Below are 17,933 nucleotides of genomic sequence, written 5' to 3'. Positions count from 1 at the left end.
TGAGCTCTGACTGCACCTCCCTGTGCCAGGAGGGCTGGGAATGCCCCTCTCCCTTTACCACTTGTCCTCTGTCAATGTCTGGTTCATAACCTTCAAAAAAATCTCCCAGTCTTAAAGACTGCAATAATTCCTTGGGTCTTCAATGGGTTTTCTCTCTGCTCCAACCTGAGGATGAGTATCCCTCACACAACAATCCTCTCAGTCAATCCTCACACAACAATCCAGCCCCTCACACAACCATCCCACAGCTCACACAACAATCTTCTCTCACACAACAATCCTCTCACACTTGATCCTCACACAACAATCCTCTCACACTCAATCCTCCATCACACAACAATCCTCTCACACAACAATCCTGCCCCTCACACAACAATCCTCTCGCACTCGATCCTCCCTCACACAACAATCCCCTCACACAACAATCCTCTCACACAACAATCTTCTCACACTCAATCCTCCCTCACACAATAATCCTGCCCCTCACACAACAATCCTCTCGCGCTCGATCCTCCCTCACACAACAGGTCGGCCTGGTCGGAGCCCGGCTCCTGCGGGGCCGGTCCGGCCTCATTCCCCTCATTCCTGGAAGCCCCCGGAAGATGGATGCAGAGAGCAGACAGTGAAGGGCAGAGACACGTTTAATACAGCAAATACACGAAAACTGGAACTGCTGAGTGCACGGGACATCACAGCCACACCACAACCCCAGGGCACCCGAGGAGCCACAGCCCCGCGGGCAGGAGGGGACAGGACGGGGACTTTGCCCTGGAACGCAGCCGGGAAAGGCGCCTGGAAAACTCCCTCTGCAGGGTAAGGAAAATTCCCTTTTATCTGTAGCGCTGGGGAAAAGCAGCACGCACAGGCTGGGCTGGGGTGTGGGGAGCTCCTAGACGCAAACACGGCGGGCTCGGGGTGCCAGCCATGTCCCCATGTCCCCACCCCTCATCCCGGCCGTGGATGAGGTTCCAGCGTGGACAAGGCTGGGTCCCCCCGTGCGAATCCCTTGTCCCTTTCCAGCATCACCCCTCAAATCTTTGGCAAACAGATTCCTTGTGTTCCTTCCCAGCTGCGGGACCTGCCCGGTCCCTTCCATCCACGAGCTCTGGCAGGAAGGACAAGGGGCTCCTGCTCCTCTGGCGTCAGCCCGGAGCCCACCGTGCCCACCCAGTGCCCAGGGCTGGCACCTCAGGCCATCCCCACCCTGCAGCGGTGGCACCAAGCCACAACAGAAAGGGACACACAGGACAGGTGATCCAATTCTCCCCCCCCCCAGGGATTTTGGTGATTTGCAGGGCGTGTTTATCCACAAGGAGAGGGCTGTGACTTTTTATTCCCCCCTCGGGGTGGGAGTATCAGCTGTGTGAACCCCATCAGGTGTTTTCAACGGGATGGGGCTGGTGAGGTGACAGGTCTGGGCAAGTGCTGATGTGGTCCTTGAAAGCCCTGGGATGGGGCTGTGTGGCTCCAGCTGTCCCTCCCCAGCTGTCCTTTTTTCCTCATTTCCAAATGTCCCCCAAGGGCTGCAGAGGATGAGCAGGGAACGGGAAAGCAAAGCAGGATGACCAGCAAAGCAAGGGCACTTCCAAGGAAATTTCTTGGCATCTGTCAAAGCTGAGCTCCTGCCTGCTCTTCACATCAGTTCTTAGCCTTTCTTTCACCTTTGTCCTTTTCCTACTATTCCAGAGCTTTCCCAGACTGCCCAGCTGAAGGACCTGCCCGCAGGACCCTCTGGAAACCTGCCGGGCAGGAGCCACCCCATGGGACCTACACAGGACACTGATGCCTCCTCAGGTGGGTGAGCAGAAAGGGACTTGTGTCCGCTGACCTGTCTCAGCAGGGATAAAAGCAGGAAAGGCAGTGCTAGTAAAAGGAATAATAAAATCCATTAAAAAAGCTTTGGGCTGCTGGCTCTCCGACCACAGAAGTACTAAAAATACCTCATTCCTGAGACCACCTGTATTTTACAAACCCTAAAAGACTAGATTCTCTTTCTAGAAATTTAAAAAAAGTTTAAAATCTATTGGTAGCAACTCCTTCACCTTCACCACACCTTTAAAAACCACCCAGGTGGGCTGAGGGAGGGAGGGGGTGAGGGGCAGGGACCTTTCCATGCCCATCCCAGTCCAGTTTCACAGGACACCCTGGGACTGGGGGACTATCAGTGTCCTCAAAATGTGCTCCAGCCCCCAGTTTCCCACATCCCACACGATACAGCAGCTGGAGTGAGGGAATGGGGGACAGGGACACTGGAGCTGCACCCAGCATGTTCTCCCCTCCCTGTGCTGGGCTGCAATTCTGCATCCAAGCATGGAAAGGTTGTGGGAATGTCCATGGCAAAGGCAGTGCCCAGCTGTGCCCCAGCCCCAGGACAGGGATGGAAAGCTTTGGGGTCACTCTAAGCTGGAATGTGACACTGACTCTGCTGCCGAGGCCCAGGACTGGGAAAGGGACATCCCATGACCAGATGGACGATGGGCACCACAAAACAACCCCACCTCAACCACTCCTAAAATCCACCTGATGCCAGCCCCAGGAGCGAGGGAAGCCACAGAGGGAGTGCAGGTGTGGAGGCAGCGCTGGGCTCCGTGGGGACCCGCTGGGACAAGGCTGGAGCTGGAAATGCAGGGATGTGCTTCGTGCTCACTCCAGAGCCCACTCAGCCAGCCACTGCTCGCACCGCGCCCGCTGCTCCTCCGTCTCCTCCCTGCTGCCTTCACCCCCCGCTCCCTCCTCTCTGGCAGCTTCCCGGCTCTCCTCCTCCTCCTCAATCTGTGTCCCCTTATCCTTGAGCTCCTGGATGACATCCTCCAGCCGCTGGGTGACGTGCTGGGGCACCCAGTTGCTGTCCATGGCGGTGACGAAGGGGTCGGGCGCGCACACCTCGATCAGCTCCTTGCGGGTGGGAATGCGCAGGTAGTAGGCGTGGAGCATCATCCTGTAGGGATTGCTGTCCTGCCTGTGGCTGTAGGTGAAGTCCCCCACGATGGGGTGGCCGATGGCGCTGCAGTGAACCCGGAGCTGGTGAGTCCTCCCTGGGGGGAGAGCGGGAATCAGGGACAGGGAAATTCCTGAATCCTTCCTTCAGGGCATGGTGACAATACTAATGGCATTTGTCCCCCTGAGCATGCCAGTTCTCAACTTCCTCAAGCTTTTCCAGGCTCTGCTCCATGTCAGAGCGTCAGAGCTCCCCACCTGTCAGTGGCTGCAGCAGCACTTTGGTGACAGGGTCTCCGCTGTAGGATCCATGTTCCAGCACGATCAGCTCCGACTGGCACGGCTTGGGGTTCTCACAGCCTGCAAGGAGATCCAGAGGGGGTTTGTGATGCCCCAGAGCATCCCTGGGGGTGTGGGCAGAGCAGGGGACGGGGCTGCTCACCCTCGGTGCCCTCGATGCACATCATGTGGGTCATGCCCTCCGTGGTGTTCTTCCCGATGGCGTAGCGGATCGTCATCCGGCTCTGGCTCACGTGGCCCCTCACCTGGGGACAGGAACGTGCAAACTGAGCCCTGGCAGGTGCTCCTCACCCATCCCCCATGACAGGAATCACGGAATCACAGAAAGGGTGGGGTTGGAAGGACCTTAAATCCCATCCATTTCCCCAAGGCCAGCTCCTTGTCGGCAGCAGGGTCACCTTCAACACTGCTCCCAGCGCCATCCAAGCTGGCCCTGGACACTTCCAGGGATGGGGCAGCCACAGCTTCTCCGGGCACCCTGTGCCAGAATTCCTTCCTGATATCCCACCTAACCCCACCCTCTGGCAGTGGGAAGCCATTCCCTGTGTCTTATCCCTCCATGCCCTTGTCCAAATCCCTCTCCAGCTCTCTTTGAGCCCCTTTAGGCTCCAATTCTGCATCTTTCTTCTCCAGCTGAACACTCCCAACTTCCTCAGCTTTCCCTCAGGGCAGAGTTGCTCAGGAACAGCAGAAGGCCAAGGCAGGAGGTGGCAGGGAGGGCTCACCAGGGCCAGGTAGGCTTTGGTCACCAGGCGCTCCTTGAAGCACTTGTAGGCGCTGCCCGCCGCCGCTTTGTTGAGCGCCACGCACAGGGCCCCGCTGGTGGAGAAATCCAGCTGGTGGCAGAACCTGGGAAGGACACGGGGGTAAAGGAGCGTCCTGGGTATCTCAGGAGTGTCCCCAGCTGAGGGCAGAGCCGGGCTCGGTGCCCGGGTGCTCACCTGAAGCCGTAGTAGGTGTCGGGGTCGGCCAGCTCGGGGAAGCGGCGCTTGAGCTGGCTCTGCAGGGTCAGCGTCTCGTACCACATCTTGCTGTCGATGCGCAGGTCCCAGTGCTTGTTGACCACGATGAAGTCGGAGCTCTGGTACAGGATGGACAGGTTGTCGATGGTGCCCGGCTCCATGGCCAGAGCCCTGCGGGGCAGAGACAGCGAGGGGGAATCGGGATGAGGATCCGCCAGCTGCGGGACGGGCACAGCAGCCCCGGACACACGGGACGGGCAGGGAGCAGGGCCTGGAGGCCACCCCAGCAGGGAATGGACATGTACCGGTGCTGCCGAGTACCAGCGTCACCTGCAACACTGCTGTCACCTGCCTGTGCCCCAGCCTCACCGGTGTCCCCGTGCGGATGCAGGTCCCACAGCGGTACGGACGCTACAGCAGCGCTCCAGCCGCCGCCATGCCGATGTCACAGCGCACGGCTCCGCCGCTGTCCCGCTGTCCCGGGACGCCCCGGCGCCACGCGCGGAAGGCCCATGCCCGCCCCGCTGTCACGCGTGGAGGCCCCGCAGCCGCGCGCTGCCGGCTCTGCCCATCCCGGCGGCGGCGATCGGCCTCGCCCCGCTCCCCGCCGCAGCCCGGCCGGAGGGCACGGGACAGAAGGGAGGGGACAAGGGTCGCGCACGGCGGAGAGGACCCCGGGCCGGGCAGCGGTGACCCGGGCCGGGCGGAGCGACCCGGAGCCGGCTGGGGCAACCCGCGCAGTGCCCCCGCCGCGCCGGCCCCGCCCGCTCCCGCAGCGCCTCCCGGCAGCGCTCGCATCGCGTCCAATCAGCGCCGCCCCCGCCGCGTCCACTCGCGCTCCGCGTCCAATCAGCGCCGGCCCCGCCTCCGCCCGCGCGTGCCGCGCCCAATCAGCGCTGGCCCTGCGGCGCGCGCGGGCGGAAGCGCGGCGGGCGCGGGGCCCATGGCGAGCGCCGAGCCCGAGCCCGAGCCCGAGGATGGGGCCGAGGATGGGGCCGAGGATGGGGCCGAGGATGGCTTCTACGAGCGCTTCGCCGACGAGCTGGAGGTGCTGGCCGAGCTGGGAGGTGGGCGCTGCTGCGGCACCGGGACGGGAGGCGGCGGAGGGAGGGAGCGGGCGGGACCGTGCTTTGCGCGCCCGCGTGTGCCCGTCCCGCCGCGGGTCCCCTCCGGTGACCGGCACCGTGGTCTGACCCCTCTTGCAGATGAGCCGTCCCCACCCGCCGGCCCCAAAACATCCCAGTTCCGGGGCAAGAGGGAGCCGCCGGAGGAGCCCGATGCTCCCGGGGACTCTCCCGGCGGCACCGGCGCCAAGAAGAGAGACCGGGACTGTGTCCCCGCCGTGTCCCCGGCAGCAGCCGAGCCCCGCAGTAGGTTTGACCCCGTCCCCGGGCGCTGCTGCCCCCGCCCTGCGCGGTGCCGGGTGCTGGAGCATCCCCTGGGTACCGCGGTCCGTCAGTGATGCTCTCGCTCGCCGCAGCCCCGAAGCCGAAGCGGCAGCGCCTGGAAGCTGTTAAGAAGCTGGATTTCGGTGCAGACGATGAGCTGGCTCCGGATGTCTCCTGGGATGGTGGCCCAGAGGCGCCTCTGGCTCCCCACAATACCAGGTCGGCCACCCTGAGCCCCATTTTTAACAGGAGAGAGGGGAAGGGCCGTTCTCCTACTGAAGGAATTTGGTGTTTTCCAGCTCGAACCACCTGGAGATGAGTGGAATGATCCCCATGCAGACCACACCGCCCTTGGAAAAGAAGAGGGTCCTGAGGAGACCCCCCATCCTGGAGGATTACATCAACGTGACATCCACCCAGGGCACCAGGGTCTTCCTGGTGCTGAGGGATGATCCCTGCAGGACAGGGCTGGAGGTGAGGAGGGATCTGAAGGTTTTGCTTTGCTCCTCTGTGGCCTCCAGGTGGCTCAGGAGGGAGCTGGCTGTGCTGTGTCCTTGCAGCTCCCGGATTCCCTGGGCTGGAACGCTCGCAGGCCGCTCCACTTGCTGGGGGTGCCCTTCTCCCACCTAAAGGAGCAGGTGGATGAGGAGGTACCACATCTCCCTGACCTTCCCCTCTGGCCCTGCCACCCCTGCTGGCCACAGGGCTGGCTCCCAAATTCCTGTCCCCAGCCATGGACTGGGGGGTGTCTCTGACCCCTCTCTCTGTTTTACTCAAGCGTCGCAGGCAGGTTCTGGAGGCCTCCCAGCAGCTGACAGAGATCATAAACAGGTGAGATGTTGGTATAAAATCCCTCCCCAGTCCCTGCCACGCTGCTGGGTTTGCCTCCCTCACAATCAAGTTTTGGGGGACGTGCAAGCAGAGGAGCCTTTTTGCCCTCATCACCCCCAGCTTGGGGAGTCTGGGTGGAGTTCCCACCCTGCCCTGGCTCCTGGGGTGCTTTGGGGTAAATTAATTCCATGCTGCAGTTGCCTGGGGAGCGAGCCCAGCGCCGAGAGCCCGGAGGCCAGCATGGACACAGCTCCAGCAGCTGAGGAGGAGTCTGCATCCCACTGCCTCTGGGTGGACAAGTTCACCCCCCAGCGCTACATAGAGTTGCTCAGTGATGATGTGAGGTGCTGGGACAAGGGAGGGTTGGGATGGGTGGGGTCAGCACCTCTGCAGGGATCAGGAATTGCCTTTGGAAGCACTGCCTAGGGGGCTGTGTCTGTGCTGCTCTGCCTGGGAGCAGTCCTGAGTCCCTGGGAGCCTGGGATGGCAGGTTTGCACTGGAGGCTGGGGATCTTCTGGCAGATGAACCTATGGAACGTCATCGAAATGAGACAAAAAGCATTGAGAGGATTTTAACCAGAAATTGTTGGCCGTTTTGAATTGTTTTGGGGAATGTTAGAAGATTTGTAGGGAGTTGGATGTGCTGGGAGAGGTTGGGGATTGCTGAGTTGAGCCAAGACAGCAGGGATGGGGCTGATGTGACTTACCCAGGGTTTCCCTGAGGGATGGGGCTGAGCTGGGAAGGGAAACATTCCCACCTTGTCCCAGGGAGATGCCAGGTGGAGCCCTGAGCAGCCTCCTCCATGAAGGACAGCCTTCCTCTGCCTCAACTGGGTTTTTCCCAGGTTCCATGGTTTTTTTCCTTGGGTTTTCCCTGCTCTCCTGCAGTACACCAACCGTTGCCTGCTGAAGTGGCTCAAGCTGTGGGACACGGTGGTGTTTGGCAAGGACAAGGCTGTCAAGAAGCCCAAGCCCAGCTCTGTAGCTCATCCCCCACTCAGCCATCCCAAGGAACATCCCAACAAGTGGAAAACCAAGGTCCAGCTCACCGAGGAGATGCTGGAGGCCGAGCTGGACCAGCACAAGAGACCCAAACACAAGGTGAGCAGGAGGGGACGTGGCTGCGGCGCCCTGTGCTGCCACCAGCTGAGGAGTAGTGTTGTCCCCTCCAAGGAGGAAGCCCTCCAGGGGTGACCTCCCCTCTGTGCCACAGGTGGCCCTGCTCTGTGGGCCCCCTGGCCTGGGCAAGACCACGCTGGCCCACGTCATCGCCAGGCACGCGGGGTACAACGCCGTGGAGATGAACGCCAGGTGAGCCCTGGGTGCCAGGTGAGCCCCTGGGTGCCAGGTGAGCCCTGGGTGCCAGGTGAGCCCATGCCCTGCCCACAAAAGGGGGCAGGTGATGCTGTAGCAGAGGTGATGCTGGAGATGATGGTGGCCTAGAGGTGATGGTGTCCTGGGAATGATGGTATCCCGGAGATGGAGATGTTCTGGAGGTTATGCTGGAGGTGATGATGCTGTGAAGGTGATGGCGCTCTAGAGGTGATGGTGCTGTCCCAGGGGTGATGCTGTCGCAGAGGTGATGCTGGAGATGATGGTGGCCTAGAGGTGATGGTGTCCTGGGAATGATGGTATCCCAGAGATGGAGATGTTCTGGAGGTGATGCTGTCCCAGGGGTGATGCTGTCCCAGGGGTGATGCTGTCCCAGAGGTGATGCTGTCCCGGGGGTGATGCTGTCCCGGGGGTGCTGCTGTTCTGGAGGTGATGCTGGCAGCATCCCCACCCCCAAGATCACCTGTCCCCGTGTCCCCTGACAGCGATGACCGCAGCCCCGAGGTGTTCCAGACCCGCATTGAAGCAGCCACCCAGATGAGGTCGGTGCTGGGCTCCCACGAGAGGCCCAACTGCCTCATCATCGACGAGATCGACGGCGCGCCCGCGGTGAGCCCTGCACCGAGCCCCTGGCACCAGCCCCTCAAACCTCACCCCATTAACAGCTCCCCCACCGTTCCACGGGCAGGAACCCATCCCTGCCATCCTGGTTTCCTTCCCCCCAGGCCTCCATCAATGTCCTGCTGGCCATCATCCAGCGGAAGGACGGCGAGGGCGAGGCGGGCGCGGGGCGGCGGCGGCGGCGCGAGGGGGGGCTCCTGCTCCGGCCCATCATCTGCATCTGCAATGACCAGTGAGTGTCACCTGCCCGGGAGGGGGACAGGGACACCAAACCCTACCCCCGGACAGGAGGTGGCTGCTGGGGGTGTCTCTGTTTGAGTGCAGCTGCTCCAGTCCTGGGGTTGGTTTGGGCCCCTCACATTGAGGGGCTGGAGTGTGTGTGGGGAAGGGAATGGAGCTGGGAAGGGGCTGGAGAATTCCTAAGGGAGCTGGGAAGGGGCTCAGCCTGGAGAAAAGGGGGATCAGGGGGGACCTTGTGGCTCTGCACAACTCCTGACAGGAGGGGACAGCCAGGGGGGGTCGGGCTGTGCTCCAGGGAACAGGGACAGGAGGAGAGGGAACAGCCTCAGGCTGGGCCAGGGCAGCTCAGGGTGGATTTTGGGAAAATTCCTTCATGGAAAGGGTAGCCAGGTATTGGTTGGTCCTGCTCAGGGCAGGGGTGGCATCCCCATCCCAGAGGGGATTTCAGAGCTGTGTGGATGCGGCACTTGGGGACATCATTTCATGGTGACTTGGCAGTGCTGGTGGAACAGTTGGACTCAGTGCTGTGGGAGATCTTTCCCAAGCTCAATAATTCCAGGATTAAGAAGGGAATTCCCTGCTGGGCTCTCTCACCCCGTGTTTCCCTCCCCCAGGTTCGTGCCCGCGCTGCGCCCGCTCCGGCAGCAATCCTTCCTGCTCAGCTTCCCCCGCACCGCGCCCTCCCGGCTCGCCCAGCGGCTCAGCGAGGTCTGGGCTCCCCCGGGCTCCCCGTGGCTCGCTGTCCCCCGTGCCCGTGGCTCGCTGTCCCCTCCCCGCTGAGCCCTGTCCTGCCCCGCAGATCGCGCTCCGGCAGGGAATGCGGGCGGACACGGGCGCGCTGCTGGCGCTCTGCGAGAAAACCGACAGCGACATCCGCTCCTGCATCAACACCCTGCAGGTGCTGGGGACACTGCCAGGGCCCTGGGGACACTGCCAGGGCTCTGGGGACAGGGAGAGGGCCCTGGGGACAGGGAGAGGGCCCTGGGGACAGGGAGAGAGCTCTGGGGACAGGGAGAGGGCCCTGGGGACAGGGAGAGAGCTCTGGGGACACTGCCAGGGCCCTGGGGACAGGGAGAGAGAGCTCTGGGGACAGGGAGAGAGCTCTGGGGACACTGCCAGGGCCTTGGGGACAGGGAGAGAGCTCTGGGGACACTGCCAGGGCCCTGGGGACACAGTGAGGGCTCTGGGAACATGGACATGGCCTTGGGGACACGGGGATGGCCTTGGGGACACGGGGATGACTCTGGGGACATGGGGAGGGCCCTGGGGAGATGAGGATGGCTATCAGGACATGGCCATAGCCCTGGGGACGTGGGGAGGGCCCTGGGGAGATGAAGATGGCCATGGGGACATGGGGATGGCCCTGGGGACACAGCAATGGCCCTAGGGACACAGGGATGGCCATCAGGACACGGCCATGACCCTGGGGACGCAGCAATGGCCCTGGGGACATGCTCCCACTGCAGCTCCAGGCTCATACAGGCACAGAGGGGACAAAAGTCCCTTCCAGGCAGATCCCTGAAGCCCCTGGGGTGTTTTGAGCCCTGCACGTGGAGGAAGAGGGGGCTGGCTGTGCCCAGCTGTTCCCAAGGGCTTTGGGATCCCCTCCCCTCCATCCCCTGGCTCTGCTGCAGTTCCTGCACGGCCGAGGGCAGAAGGAGCTGAGTGTGCAGCTGGTGCAGACCATGAGGATCGGCCTGAAGGACCAGAACAAGGGGCTCTTCTCCATCTGGCAAGAGATCTTCCAGCTGCCCAGGCCCCAGAGGTAGGAGGAGGGGGTTTTTACATCTCTTGGGGGCTTGGGGAGTGGTATTCCCATTTCCCAGAGAAACTGTGGCTGCCTCATCCCTGGAAGTGTTCAAGGGAGGCTGGATGGGACCTGCAAGGTCCTGGAGAACAGCTTCTTGAGGGGGTTTGTGTTCATCATAGAATCCTGGAATGGTTTGGGTTGGAAGGGACCTCAAAGCCCACCCAGTGCCACCCCTGCCTTGGCAGGGACAACTTCCACTGTCCCAGGCTGCTCCAAGCCCTGTCCAGCCTGGCCTGGGGCACTGCCAGGGATCCAGGGGCAGCCACAGGTGCTCTGGGCACCTGTGCCAGGGCCTGCCCACCCTCCCAGGGGATATTCCTTCTCAATGTTCCTTTTAAACGTTTCCTCTCACTTTAAAACCATTCCAGATGCTTTGTTACCACTCCACTTAGCTCCCAATAATTCAATAAGCTTTGGATCCAGTTTCCAAGGATCCAAATATTCCTCCAGCACTGGGAAACCCAAACCCTCAGCTCTTCCCTTTGGCCTCCCCCAGGCACAGGATAGGAATGGACCCCTCTTTGCCAGCCCAGCTCCTGCTGGGGGACGAGGACCTGTCCCACCCTGGGGGCTCAGGAGGCTTCAATTCCTCCACCCACCGCTTCCACCACATCCTGCACCTCTCCATCTCCTCGGGAGAACAGGAGAAGCTGGCCCAGGTGAGAGCAGCCAGAGGGGGCTGGAGGGAAGCTCAGACCCCCCGCCAGCTGGGCTCCATCTGACCCCACACCCTCCTGCAGGGCCTCTTTGAGAACTTCCTGAACATGAAGGTGCGGGATTCCAGCCTGGGCTCCGTGTGCCTGGCCCTGGAGTGGCTGGGCTTCTCTGACCTGCTGGGCCGGGCCGTGCTGCAGGGGCAGAGCTTCCAGCTGCTGCGCTACCTGCCCTTCCTGCCCGTGGCTTTCCACCTGCTCTTCGCGGCCGCCGCCGTCCCCCGGCTGGCCTACCCCAGCAGCCAGCCCGAGGTAAGTGCTGCCAGCCTGCCACAGCGCTGTCCCTGCAGGGACGCCGTGCCTGTCACTGCCTGAGGGTCCCCGTGCTGTCCCCAGGCCGTGGCCAAGCTGAGCCGGATGCAGAACGTGCTGCTGTCCATGGTGTCGGGGATCGCGGCCGGCGCCCGCAGCCGCGCGGGGCAGCAGGCGCTGGTGCTGGACGTGCTGTGCCTGCTGCTGGACATCATCGCCCCCAAACTGCGGCCTGTGAGTGTCCCCAGCCCCTGGCCCCGCTCCACGGAGCCCTCTGCAAACCTCACCCCCTGAGCCAGCCTGGATTGCTGTCCCCAATCCGGGCTGGGTTTGGTGTCGCAGCTCGGGGCGGGGTGTTGGGGTTCCCAATTGTGTGGAGGGGTCCCGGGCCCCACCTGGGCTGGGCTGGGCTGAGCAGGGCTTTGTGGAGCTCTCCTAGTCACCCCCACCCAGGAGAGGGTCTGTCCCTGCTCTGGGAAGGACATGTGTCCCTAAGAATGTAGAGAATTTTGTGCAGGAATGGCTTGATGAGAAAGGACACAGTCAAACTGGCCTGATACAACTAGATGGGAAAGGAGGCTAATGATATCTTGAAGGACGCGGTGTCCTTCAGGAGGGAAAGTCTCGGTAAGACTGTATCAATAAGTTGCAGAATTAGGGACTGAGAGTTAGCTCTAAAATCACAAAAATGCAGAAGAGACCTTCAGATGATGTAATGACGCAAATAACACATTAACCAATGATGAGCTATAGTCTTGCACTATGCATGAGCTAATTAAGTATTGTATTTAACCAAGTGTATGACTATCATTAAATTTAGAGTTTGCTGATGACCATCTGGTGTCACCTCTCCCTTCTTCGACAAAATGGTGACCACATAAGAGAAAACTAAACTTGATCTGGGTCCTCCCTCACCCAGAAACAAACCCCGTGCTTGGGCTGTTTGGGGTTTCCAAGTTCTCTGCTGTCCCCTGGCCAGGTGAACACGCAGCTCTACAGCCTGAAGGAGAAGCAGCAGCTGGCTGAGCTCATCAGCACCATGCTCACCTACAACCTCACCTACCTGCAGGAGCGCCTGCCCGAGGGCCAGTACGTCTTCAAGCTGGATCCGTGAGTGCCGGGGCTGGGGAGGGGGACTGGGAGCCAAAATCCTCCCCTGGGAGGGTGGAACAGAATTCCCAGAGAAGCTGGGGCTCTCCCGTCCCTGGAAGTGTCCAAGGCTGGGTTGGATGGGAATTGGAGCAAGTGGAAGGTGTCAGGGTTGGAGCTGGGTGATTTTAAGATCTCTCCCGACCCAAAGCGTTCCAGGATTCTGTGATGATCCTCAGGAAGGAGTTGGGACTTTTGGCTTTGCTCCTTCCCCAGATCAGCTGCCCCATCACTGCCTCGGGCTGAGGCTCAGCAGGTTGGGTTTATTTAATGGGATTAAAGGGAAGGGAGCAGCTTCCTGTGGCTGTCACCAGGAGGTGGCAGGACAGGGCTGAAGTGCCCAGCATCTCTGGCAAACAAATCTGATGTCACCAGCAAAACCTGGCTTTTATTTCTTTAAAACTTTCTAAAGCATTGGTTTGACAACTGATTTCTGAGTGACTGCAGAGCCACCTGACTCCAGGCTTTGCTCCTTTTATTTTAGGGCAATAGTAGTGGATAAATTGTGGACAAATAGCAAAAAATTAGTGGATAAATAGTGGATAAAGATGAAATATTCAGAGCTGGCAGGGGGACTGGTTTCCCTCAGTGCTGGGGAAACTGAAACAGGCCTGTTAAGAATCCAGCTGCTCTGCTGATCCCAAATTCCTGTTCCTGGCTGGATTCCCATTAAACCTGTCCTGGGGGGCACCTCGGGGTGCCTCTGGAGCTCGTGCTGCTGCCGTGCCTGAGCTGTGCTGTGCCCCTGAGCTTTTCAGGGCAATCTGTCCAGCACAGCTCCAATCTCCTCTTTTTGCTTTCAAGCCAGGATTAAACCCCTCTAATCCCTCCTGCATTCCCATTGCCATTCCTGCACGGGGGGGAAACTGAGTGGGGAATGACCCAGGGGCGGGGCTGGGAGGTGCTGGGGCTCTCAGGCTGCCCAGAGCTGGCTGATTTTTGGGGTTGCTTCCCCCTGGAATGACCCAGGGGTAGGTCTGGGTGGTGCTGGGGCTCTCAGGCTGCACAGAGCTGGCTGATTTTTGGGGTTGGTTCCCCTTGGAGTGACCCAGGGGCAGATCTAGGAGGTTCTGGGGCTCTCAGGCTGCACAGAGCTGGCTGATTTTTGGGGTTGGGCGGGTCTGGGGCTCTCAGGCTGCCCAGAGCTGGCTGATTTTTGGGGTTGGGCAGGTCTGGGGCTCTCAGGCTGCCCAGAGCTGGCTGATTTTTGGGGTTGCTTCCCCGTTTCTCTGTGCTGCAGGGACGTGGAGGCTGTGTGCCACTTCCCGGCGCTGCCGGCCCGCAGGCAGCTCAGCTACCAGGCCAAGCAGCTCATTGCCAGGGAGATCGAGCTGGAGAAGATGAGGAGGGCAGAGACACGGAGCCTGGCCCAGGTGGGCACCCCCAAAGGGCTGCCAGGGCTTGTGGATGTGCAGGAAATCCCCAGGGATTTGTTTTTCCCAAAGCAGCCGCTGGCTTTGGCTGCTGGGTGGAAATCCAGGATTAACCCCCCTGGCTGCAGATGTTTCCCTGCACAGCTGGGCTGCAGGGCTCAGCTTTTTGTAGGAATTCTGGAGGGAAGTTGAAGCTTTGAACCCTTCCAGTGAGGGGTGTGAGGAGGTGGGAATTTTAGGTGGGGATTTTTGGCTGGTGTTTGTACCTGGCCGTGTGGGAGGTGAACTCTTCCCTGCCTCCCCTTCCCTGGTTGCTGACACTTCCAAGGGTCCCAAAGCCCCCAGGAGCAGCAGAGTGGCTCTGCCCACTCTCCTGAAGGCAGAAAAAGATGGGAAGGGGTGGAAAAAGTGGAGAAACATCCTGGGTGTAGCTGATGCACCAGCCCTGCCCTGGTGCCAGCGGGATAATGAATCCCTGGGAGCCCCTTGGAGCAGGAGAAGGGCTCCTGGGAGATGTGTGGGACAAAGAGAAGCTGCAAAAACATCTCTGAAGGCTCCTTGTTTACATGGTATGGATGTGAAATCCTAGAGAAAGGGGCTGATCCCACGAGGCAGAAAATGATGGAAAAATCCCCGGGATCTTGCAGTCCAGCCTGGCAGCGAGCAGGGGCTGGGTGGGATGGGGGCCAGGGGGTGACAGATGCTCAGTGCCCAAGCCTGGAGCTCAGACACCCCGAGGGGAGCCTGCCTGAGCTCTGTCCTCCCCACAGGACCCCGGGAATGGCCTCAGGGAGGAGCGAGGGGACGCGGGGACCCCCAACCACCAGCAGCGCCTGGAGCACATCGTGAGGAGAGCAGCACTGCAGGACAAGGTCAGGCCCCAATTCCTGCCCCAATTCCTGCCCCACTTCCCACCAGCTCTTCCTGCCAGGCTCTCCCTGGCTCCACTGGAATTTGGTTTTTTAGTCCAATTTCCTATAATAGCCCAGCCCAGCTGTGTCCTGTGAAGGCATCGCTGGGATTGGCATGAATTGGAGCTGGGTGACATTTTGGATGTGTCCCGGGAAGTTTTCAGGGCTGGGGGAGGGAGGAGCTGTGGGAATTTGGGCTGAAATAGCTGAGTTTGGGCTCTGTGGGAAAGCAGCTTGGAAAAGCTGTTCTGGAATGATCCCACCCCGGGCTCCAGGAGGAGCTGGGATCCTTCCCTGGCGCTGCCCCTCTCCAGGGCTCAGCTGCCAGCCCTTTCCTGGGTGTAAAACCCCACCTGAGCCTCACATTTTGCCTTTCCCCCAAATTTGGATGCTGTTTGCATTCCCAGGCCTCTGGCCCTTCCTGCAGGATTTGCATTTGGCTCCTGCTCTGCTCAGAAGAGCCTTGGGACGACCCTGCCCTGGTTTTGTCCCTCTCTGAGCAGCAGCTGGAAGTGCAGGTGCCCCAGAGCCACCCCCATTCCTGCTTTTTGCTTCCCACAGCCCGAACTGGATTTTTTTGGGAGGCCACTCCAGCGGAAAGAGGCAGCCAAGGCCCCGGGTAGGTGACACAGGCTGGGGTGGCACAGGGACAGAGTGTCCCTGAGCCCTGGGTGGGTGGCACAGGGACAGGGTGGACTCAGAACTGGGTGGGTGGCACAGGGACAGGGTGGCTCCAGCCCTGGGTGGGTGGCACAGGGACAGGGTGGCTCCAGCCCCAGGAGGGTGGCACAGGGACAGGGTGGCTCCAGCCCCAGGAGGGTGGCACAGGGACGGGGTGGCTGCAGCCCCGGGTGGGTGGCACAGGGACAGGGTGGCTCCAGCCCCAGGAGGATGGCACAGGATGGGGTGGCCCTGGCTGCCACCAGGGGCTCTCCCCATTCCCAAAGAGGGGCTCCTGTCCCTCAGCCCCGTCCCCAGGGGACAGCAGCAGGGACAAACCCAGCCCAGCCCAGCTGGCAGGGAGCTCCTGTGGGCACATCCATGGATTCTGGCCCCATCCAAAGGGAATTTGGGGTCAATTTTTGGTTGCAGCATCTGAGATTTGGGAGCACCAGCTCTGCCCTTGCAGACCCTCCCCCAATCCCCCCCTCCAGCCAGGGCACAGGGACAGGGTGGCTCCAGCCCTGGGTGGGTGGCACAGGGACAGGGTGGCTCCAGCCCTGGGAGGGTGGCACAGGGATGGGGTGGCCCTGGCTGCCACCAGGGGCTCTCCCCATTCCCAAAGAGGGGCTCCTGTCCCTCAGCCCCGTCCCCAGGGGACAGCAGCAGGGACAAACCCAGCCCAGCCCAGCTGGCAGGGAGCTCCTGTGGGCACATCCATGGATTCTGGCCCCATCCAAAGGGAATTTGGGGTCAATTTTTGGTTGCAGCATCTGAGATTTGGGAGCACCAGCTCTGCCCTTGCAGACCCTCCCCCAATCCCCCCCTCCAGCCAGGGCACAGCTGAGAGCCTGAAGGTTTCCTGCATGTTTTTAAAGTGGATTTTCCTGCTCAGCCCCTCAGGTTTCCAAGGAGGAATCCCTGGAGCTGCAGATGGGAAAGGCCGTGGGGAGGAGCGACGTCTGGTTCCGCTTCAACGAGGGCTTCTCCAACGCTGTCAGGAGGAACCTCTACATCAGGGACCTGCTCTAGGGCTGCAGGGATCCCCAACTCTCCAGCCCATGGCTGGGCTCTGTGGCCATGATCTCGGGCCGTGATCTTTTTATTACCCTCTTATTTTGTTAAAAAAAAAAAAAAAAGAAGAAATAAAATGTATCTTAAAAAAAATAAATCAGTGGTGAAGTATTGCTCTGTTTATTTCAGTCATAAACCTCGAGGTGTCAGATTCTAAAAGTATCTAAAGTATCTAAAATCACTAAAAACGGCGGGTTTTATAAAAAGCTTCTTTACAAGTTGCATAAATCTGCCTTTTTCGGGTGGCAGCAGTGAGAGATGAAGCTGCAGCGAAGCCCTGGAGCAGCTTTTGCTGCTCCATCCTGGGGGTTCCCCCGTGTCCCCCTGTTTCTAAAACCCCTTCTACAGCTACCAGAGGAGGAAGGAGGTGAGGGCAGGGTTCTGCTCGGGTTCTGGTGTTGGAACTGGAGCTCGGGCAGGCCGAGCCCCCTGCAGGGGGGAGCCAGCCTCAGAGGATGATGCATTTGCCTTTCTCCACCCAGGGGTTGTTCTTCATCAGCTCCGGGTTCAGGAAGGGATCCTCGGGAATCCCGTCCTCGATCCACTTCACGAACCTGCAGGGAGGGGAGGGAGGGTGGGCACAGCCCCGGGGGGGGTGGGGGCTCAGGGGAAATCCTGCTCGGGTGGGGGGACATGGGGGTGTCCCCAGCTCTGTGACAAAGCAGGCAGGGAACAGAGCCATCGGTGATTTAAAGTGTTTTGAGCTTTGGGAAGTTCTGGGAAGGGGGGATCTGCACCCATGGTGCCACCACATCCTGGCACCCCCAGAGTCTGGACAGCTGGAGGGGGCTTGGGGACACCGGGGGGGGTTCTGACCCTGGGGCTTGGAGACCCAGAAAGGGAAAATCTCATCCCTGGGGAGCTGAGGGGGGAAAAGGGGGCTGGGTTCTGCTCGTGGGGGCACAGGGAAGGGAAGGGAAGGGAAGGGAAGGGAACCCCCACTCACTCAGGTATGGTCTTGGAGGACATCTCCCTCTTGTAGGCCAGCTGGTACTTGAGGCTTTCCACCTCTTTTTTCCATTGTGGGAGATCCCACTCGTCCATGGCGCTCTCCGAGGGCTCCGTTGGGCTGCGAACGGGGATTTTGGTGCCTTGTCCTGCCCTGACCCCTCAACTGCACCCCAAAGGCTCCCCCAGGATGGGGACAACGTGTCCCAGGATGTGGGGAGGTTTCCAAGCCCACAGAGGAGCAGGCAAGGGCTCCGGGAGCCTTTTTTGGGTTTGTTTTGGTGGAGGCAAAGGCTGCCCGGTGCCCTTCTCATGCAAAACACAGGGACTGAGGCAGATTTGACTGAAATTTGGGCGGGGAGCAGCCAAGAGCAGCCCGGGGCTGTTTGGGAAGGGGCTGCTTGTCCTTGTCCTGCCTGGCCACGGCTCTGA

The 17,933-nt window shown here is 60.6% G+C and overlaps 3 protein-coding genes across 6 annotated transcripts; 1 reads left to right on the top strand and 2 right to left on the bottom strand.

Annotated features, from left to right (window-relative positions):
* Window positions 1–623: 623 nt before the first annotated feature.
* Window positions 624–4,898, bottom strand: RPUSD1 (RNA pseudouridine synthase domain containing 1). 4 transcript variants are annotated; one of them, XM_041401883.1, is made up of 6 exons: window positions 4,505–4,898; window positions 4,179–4,370; window positions 3,963–4,086; window positions 3,380–3,482; window positions 3,196–3,297; window positions 624–3,035 (listed from the first exon to the last, which is right to left on the bottom strand). In XM_041401883.1, the coding sequence occupies exons 2-6, from the start codon at window positions 4,358–4,360 to the stop codon at window positions 2,644–2,646; spliced, it is 903 nt and encodes a 300-aa protein (XP_041257817.1). In that variant the 5' UTR covers window positions 4,361–4,370; window positions 4,505–4,898; the 3' UTR covers window positions 624–2,643. The 4 variants fall into 4 exon arrangements, with proteins under 4 accessions (XP_041257817.1, XP_041257819.1, XP_041257816.1 ...); XM_041401885.1 differs by having other exon boundaries at window positions 4,552–4,898; XM_041401882.1 differs by having other exon boundaries at window positions 4,569–4,898.
* Window positions 4,899–5,142: 244 nt separating this feature from the next.
* On the top strand, window positions 5,143–16,584 carry CHTF18 (chromosome transmission fidelity factor 18). Its single transcript, XM_041401696.1, has 22 exons — window positions 5,143–5,266; window positions 5,405–5,569; window positions 5,680–5,806; window positions 5,887–6,061; window positions 6,148–6,237; window positions 6,366–6,418; window positions 6,616–6,757; window positions 7,307–7,519; window positions 7,632–7,729; window positions 8,236–8,359; window positions 8,476–8,603; window positions 9,226–9,319; window positions 9,411–9,509; window positions 10,246–10,376; window positions 10,918–11,080; window positions 11,162–11,386; window positions 11,471–11,620; window positions 12,366–12,496; window positions 13,776–13,908; window positions 14,679–14,780; window positions 15,381–15,438; window positions 16,375–16,584. The coding sequence occupies exons 1-22, from the start codon at window positions 5,143–5,145 to the stop codon at window positions 16,509–16,511; spliced, it is 2,862 nt and encodes a 953-aa protein (XP_041257630.1). The 3' UTR covers window positions 16,512–16,584.
* A 417-nt stretch (window positions 16,585–17,001) lies between these two features.
* GNG13 (G protein subunit gamma 13) lies at window positions 17,002–17,597 on the bottom strand. Its single transcript, XM_041401932.1, has 2 exons — window positions 17,500–17,597; window positions 17,002–17,107 (listed from the first exon to the last, which is right to left on the bottom strand). Exons 1-2 carry the CDS (start codon window positions 17,595–17,597, stop codon window positions 17,002–17,004), a joined length of 204 nt encoding a protein of 67 aa, XP_041257866.1.
* Between the last annotated feature and the right edge of the window lie 336 nt (window positions 17,598–17,933).

This window comes from Onychostruthus taczanowskii, unplaced genomic scaffold (genome assembly GCF_017590055.1).
Source record: "Onychostruthus taczanowskii isolate IOZ18803 unplaced genomic scaffold, ASM1759005v1 scaffold19, whole genome shotgun sequence".
Classification (NCBI taxonomy): Eukaryota; Metazoa; Chordata; class Aves; order Passeriformes; family Passeridae; genus Onychostruthus; species Onychostruthus taczanowskii.
Note: the sequence above shows the minus strand (reverse complement) of the source record. Positions and strands in the feature narration are given on the sequence as shown.

What these genes read in the sequence shown, in the direction of transcription:
- RPUSD1 (XM_041401883.1), bottom strand. Translation starts at nt 4,360, where the DNA reads ATGGAGCCGGGCACCATCGACAACCTGTCCATCCTGTACCAGAGCTCC. An exon ending in GACACCTACTACGGCTTCAG is followed by an intron (nt 4,087 to 4,178) that starts GTGAGCACCCGG and finishes TGTCCTTCCCAG; the next exon opens with GTTCTGCCACCAGCTGGATT. An exon ending in CCAAAGCCTACCTGGCCCTG is followed by an intron (nt 3,483 to 3,962) that starts GTGAGCCCTCCC and finishes TCCTGTCCCCAG; the next exon opens with GTGAGGGGCCACGTGAGCCA.
- CHTF18 (XM_041401696.1), top strand. Translation starts at nt 5,143, where the DNA reads ATGGCGAGCGCCGAGCCCGAGCCCGAGCCCGAGGATGGGGCCGAGGAT. An exon ending in CCTGCAGGACAGGGCTGGAG is followed by an intron (nt 6,062 to 6,147) that starts GTGAGGAGGGAT and finishes GTGTCCTTGCAG; the next exon opens with CTCCCGGATTCCCTGGGCTG. An exon ending in TCGCCCCCAAACTGCGGCCT is followed by an intron (nt 11,621 to 12,365) that starts GTGAGTGTCCCC and finishes TCCCCTGGCCAG; the next exon opens with GTGAACACGCAGCTCTACAG.
- GNG13 (XM_041401932.1), bottom strand. Translation starts at nt 17,597, where the DNA reads ATGGACGAGTGGGATCTCCCACAATGGAAAAAAGAGGTGGAAAGCCTC. An exon ending in TCCTCCAAGACCATACCTGA is followed by an intron (nt 17,108 to 17,499) that starts GTGAGTGGGGGT and finishes CCCTCCCTGCAG; the next exon opens with GTTCGTGAAGTGGATCGAGG.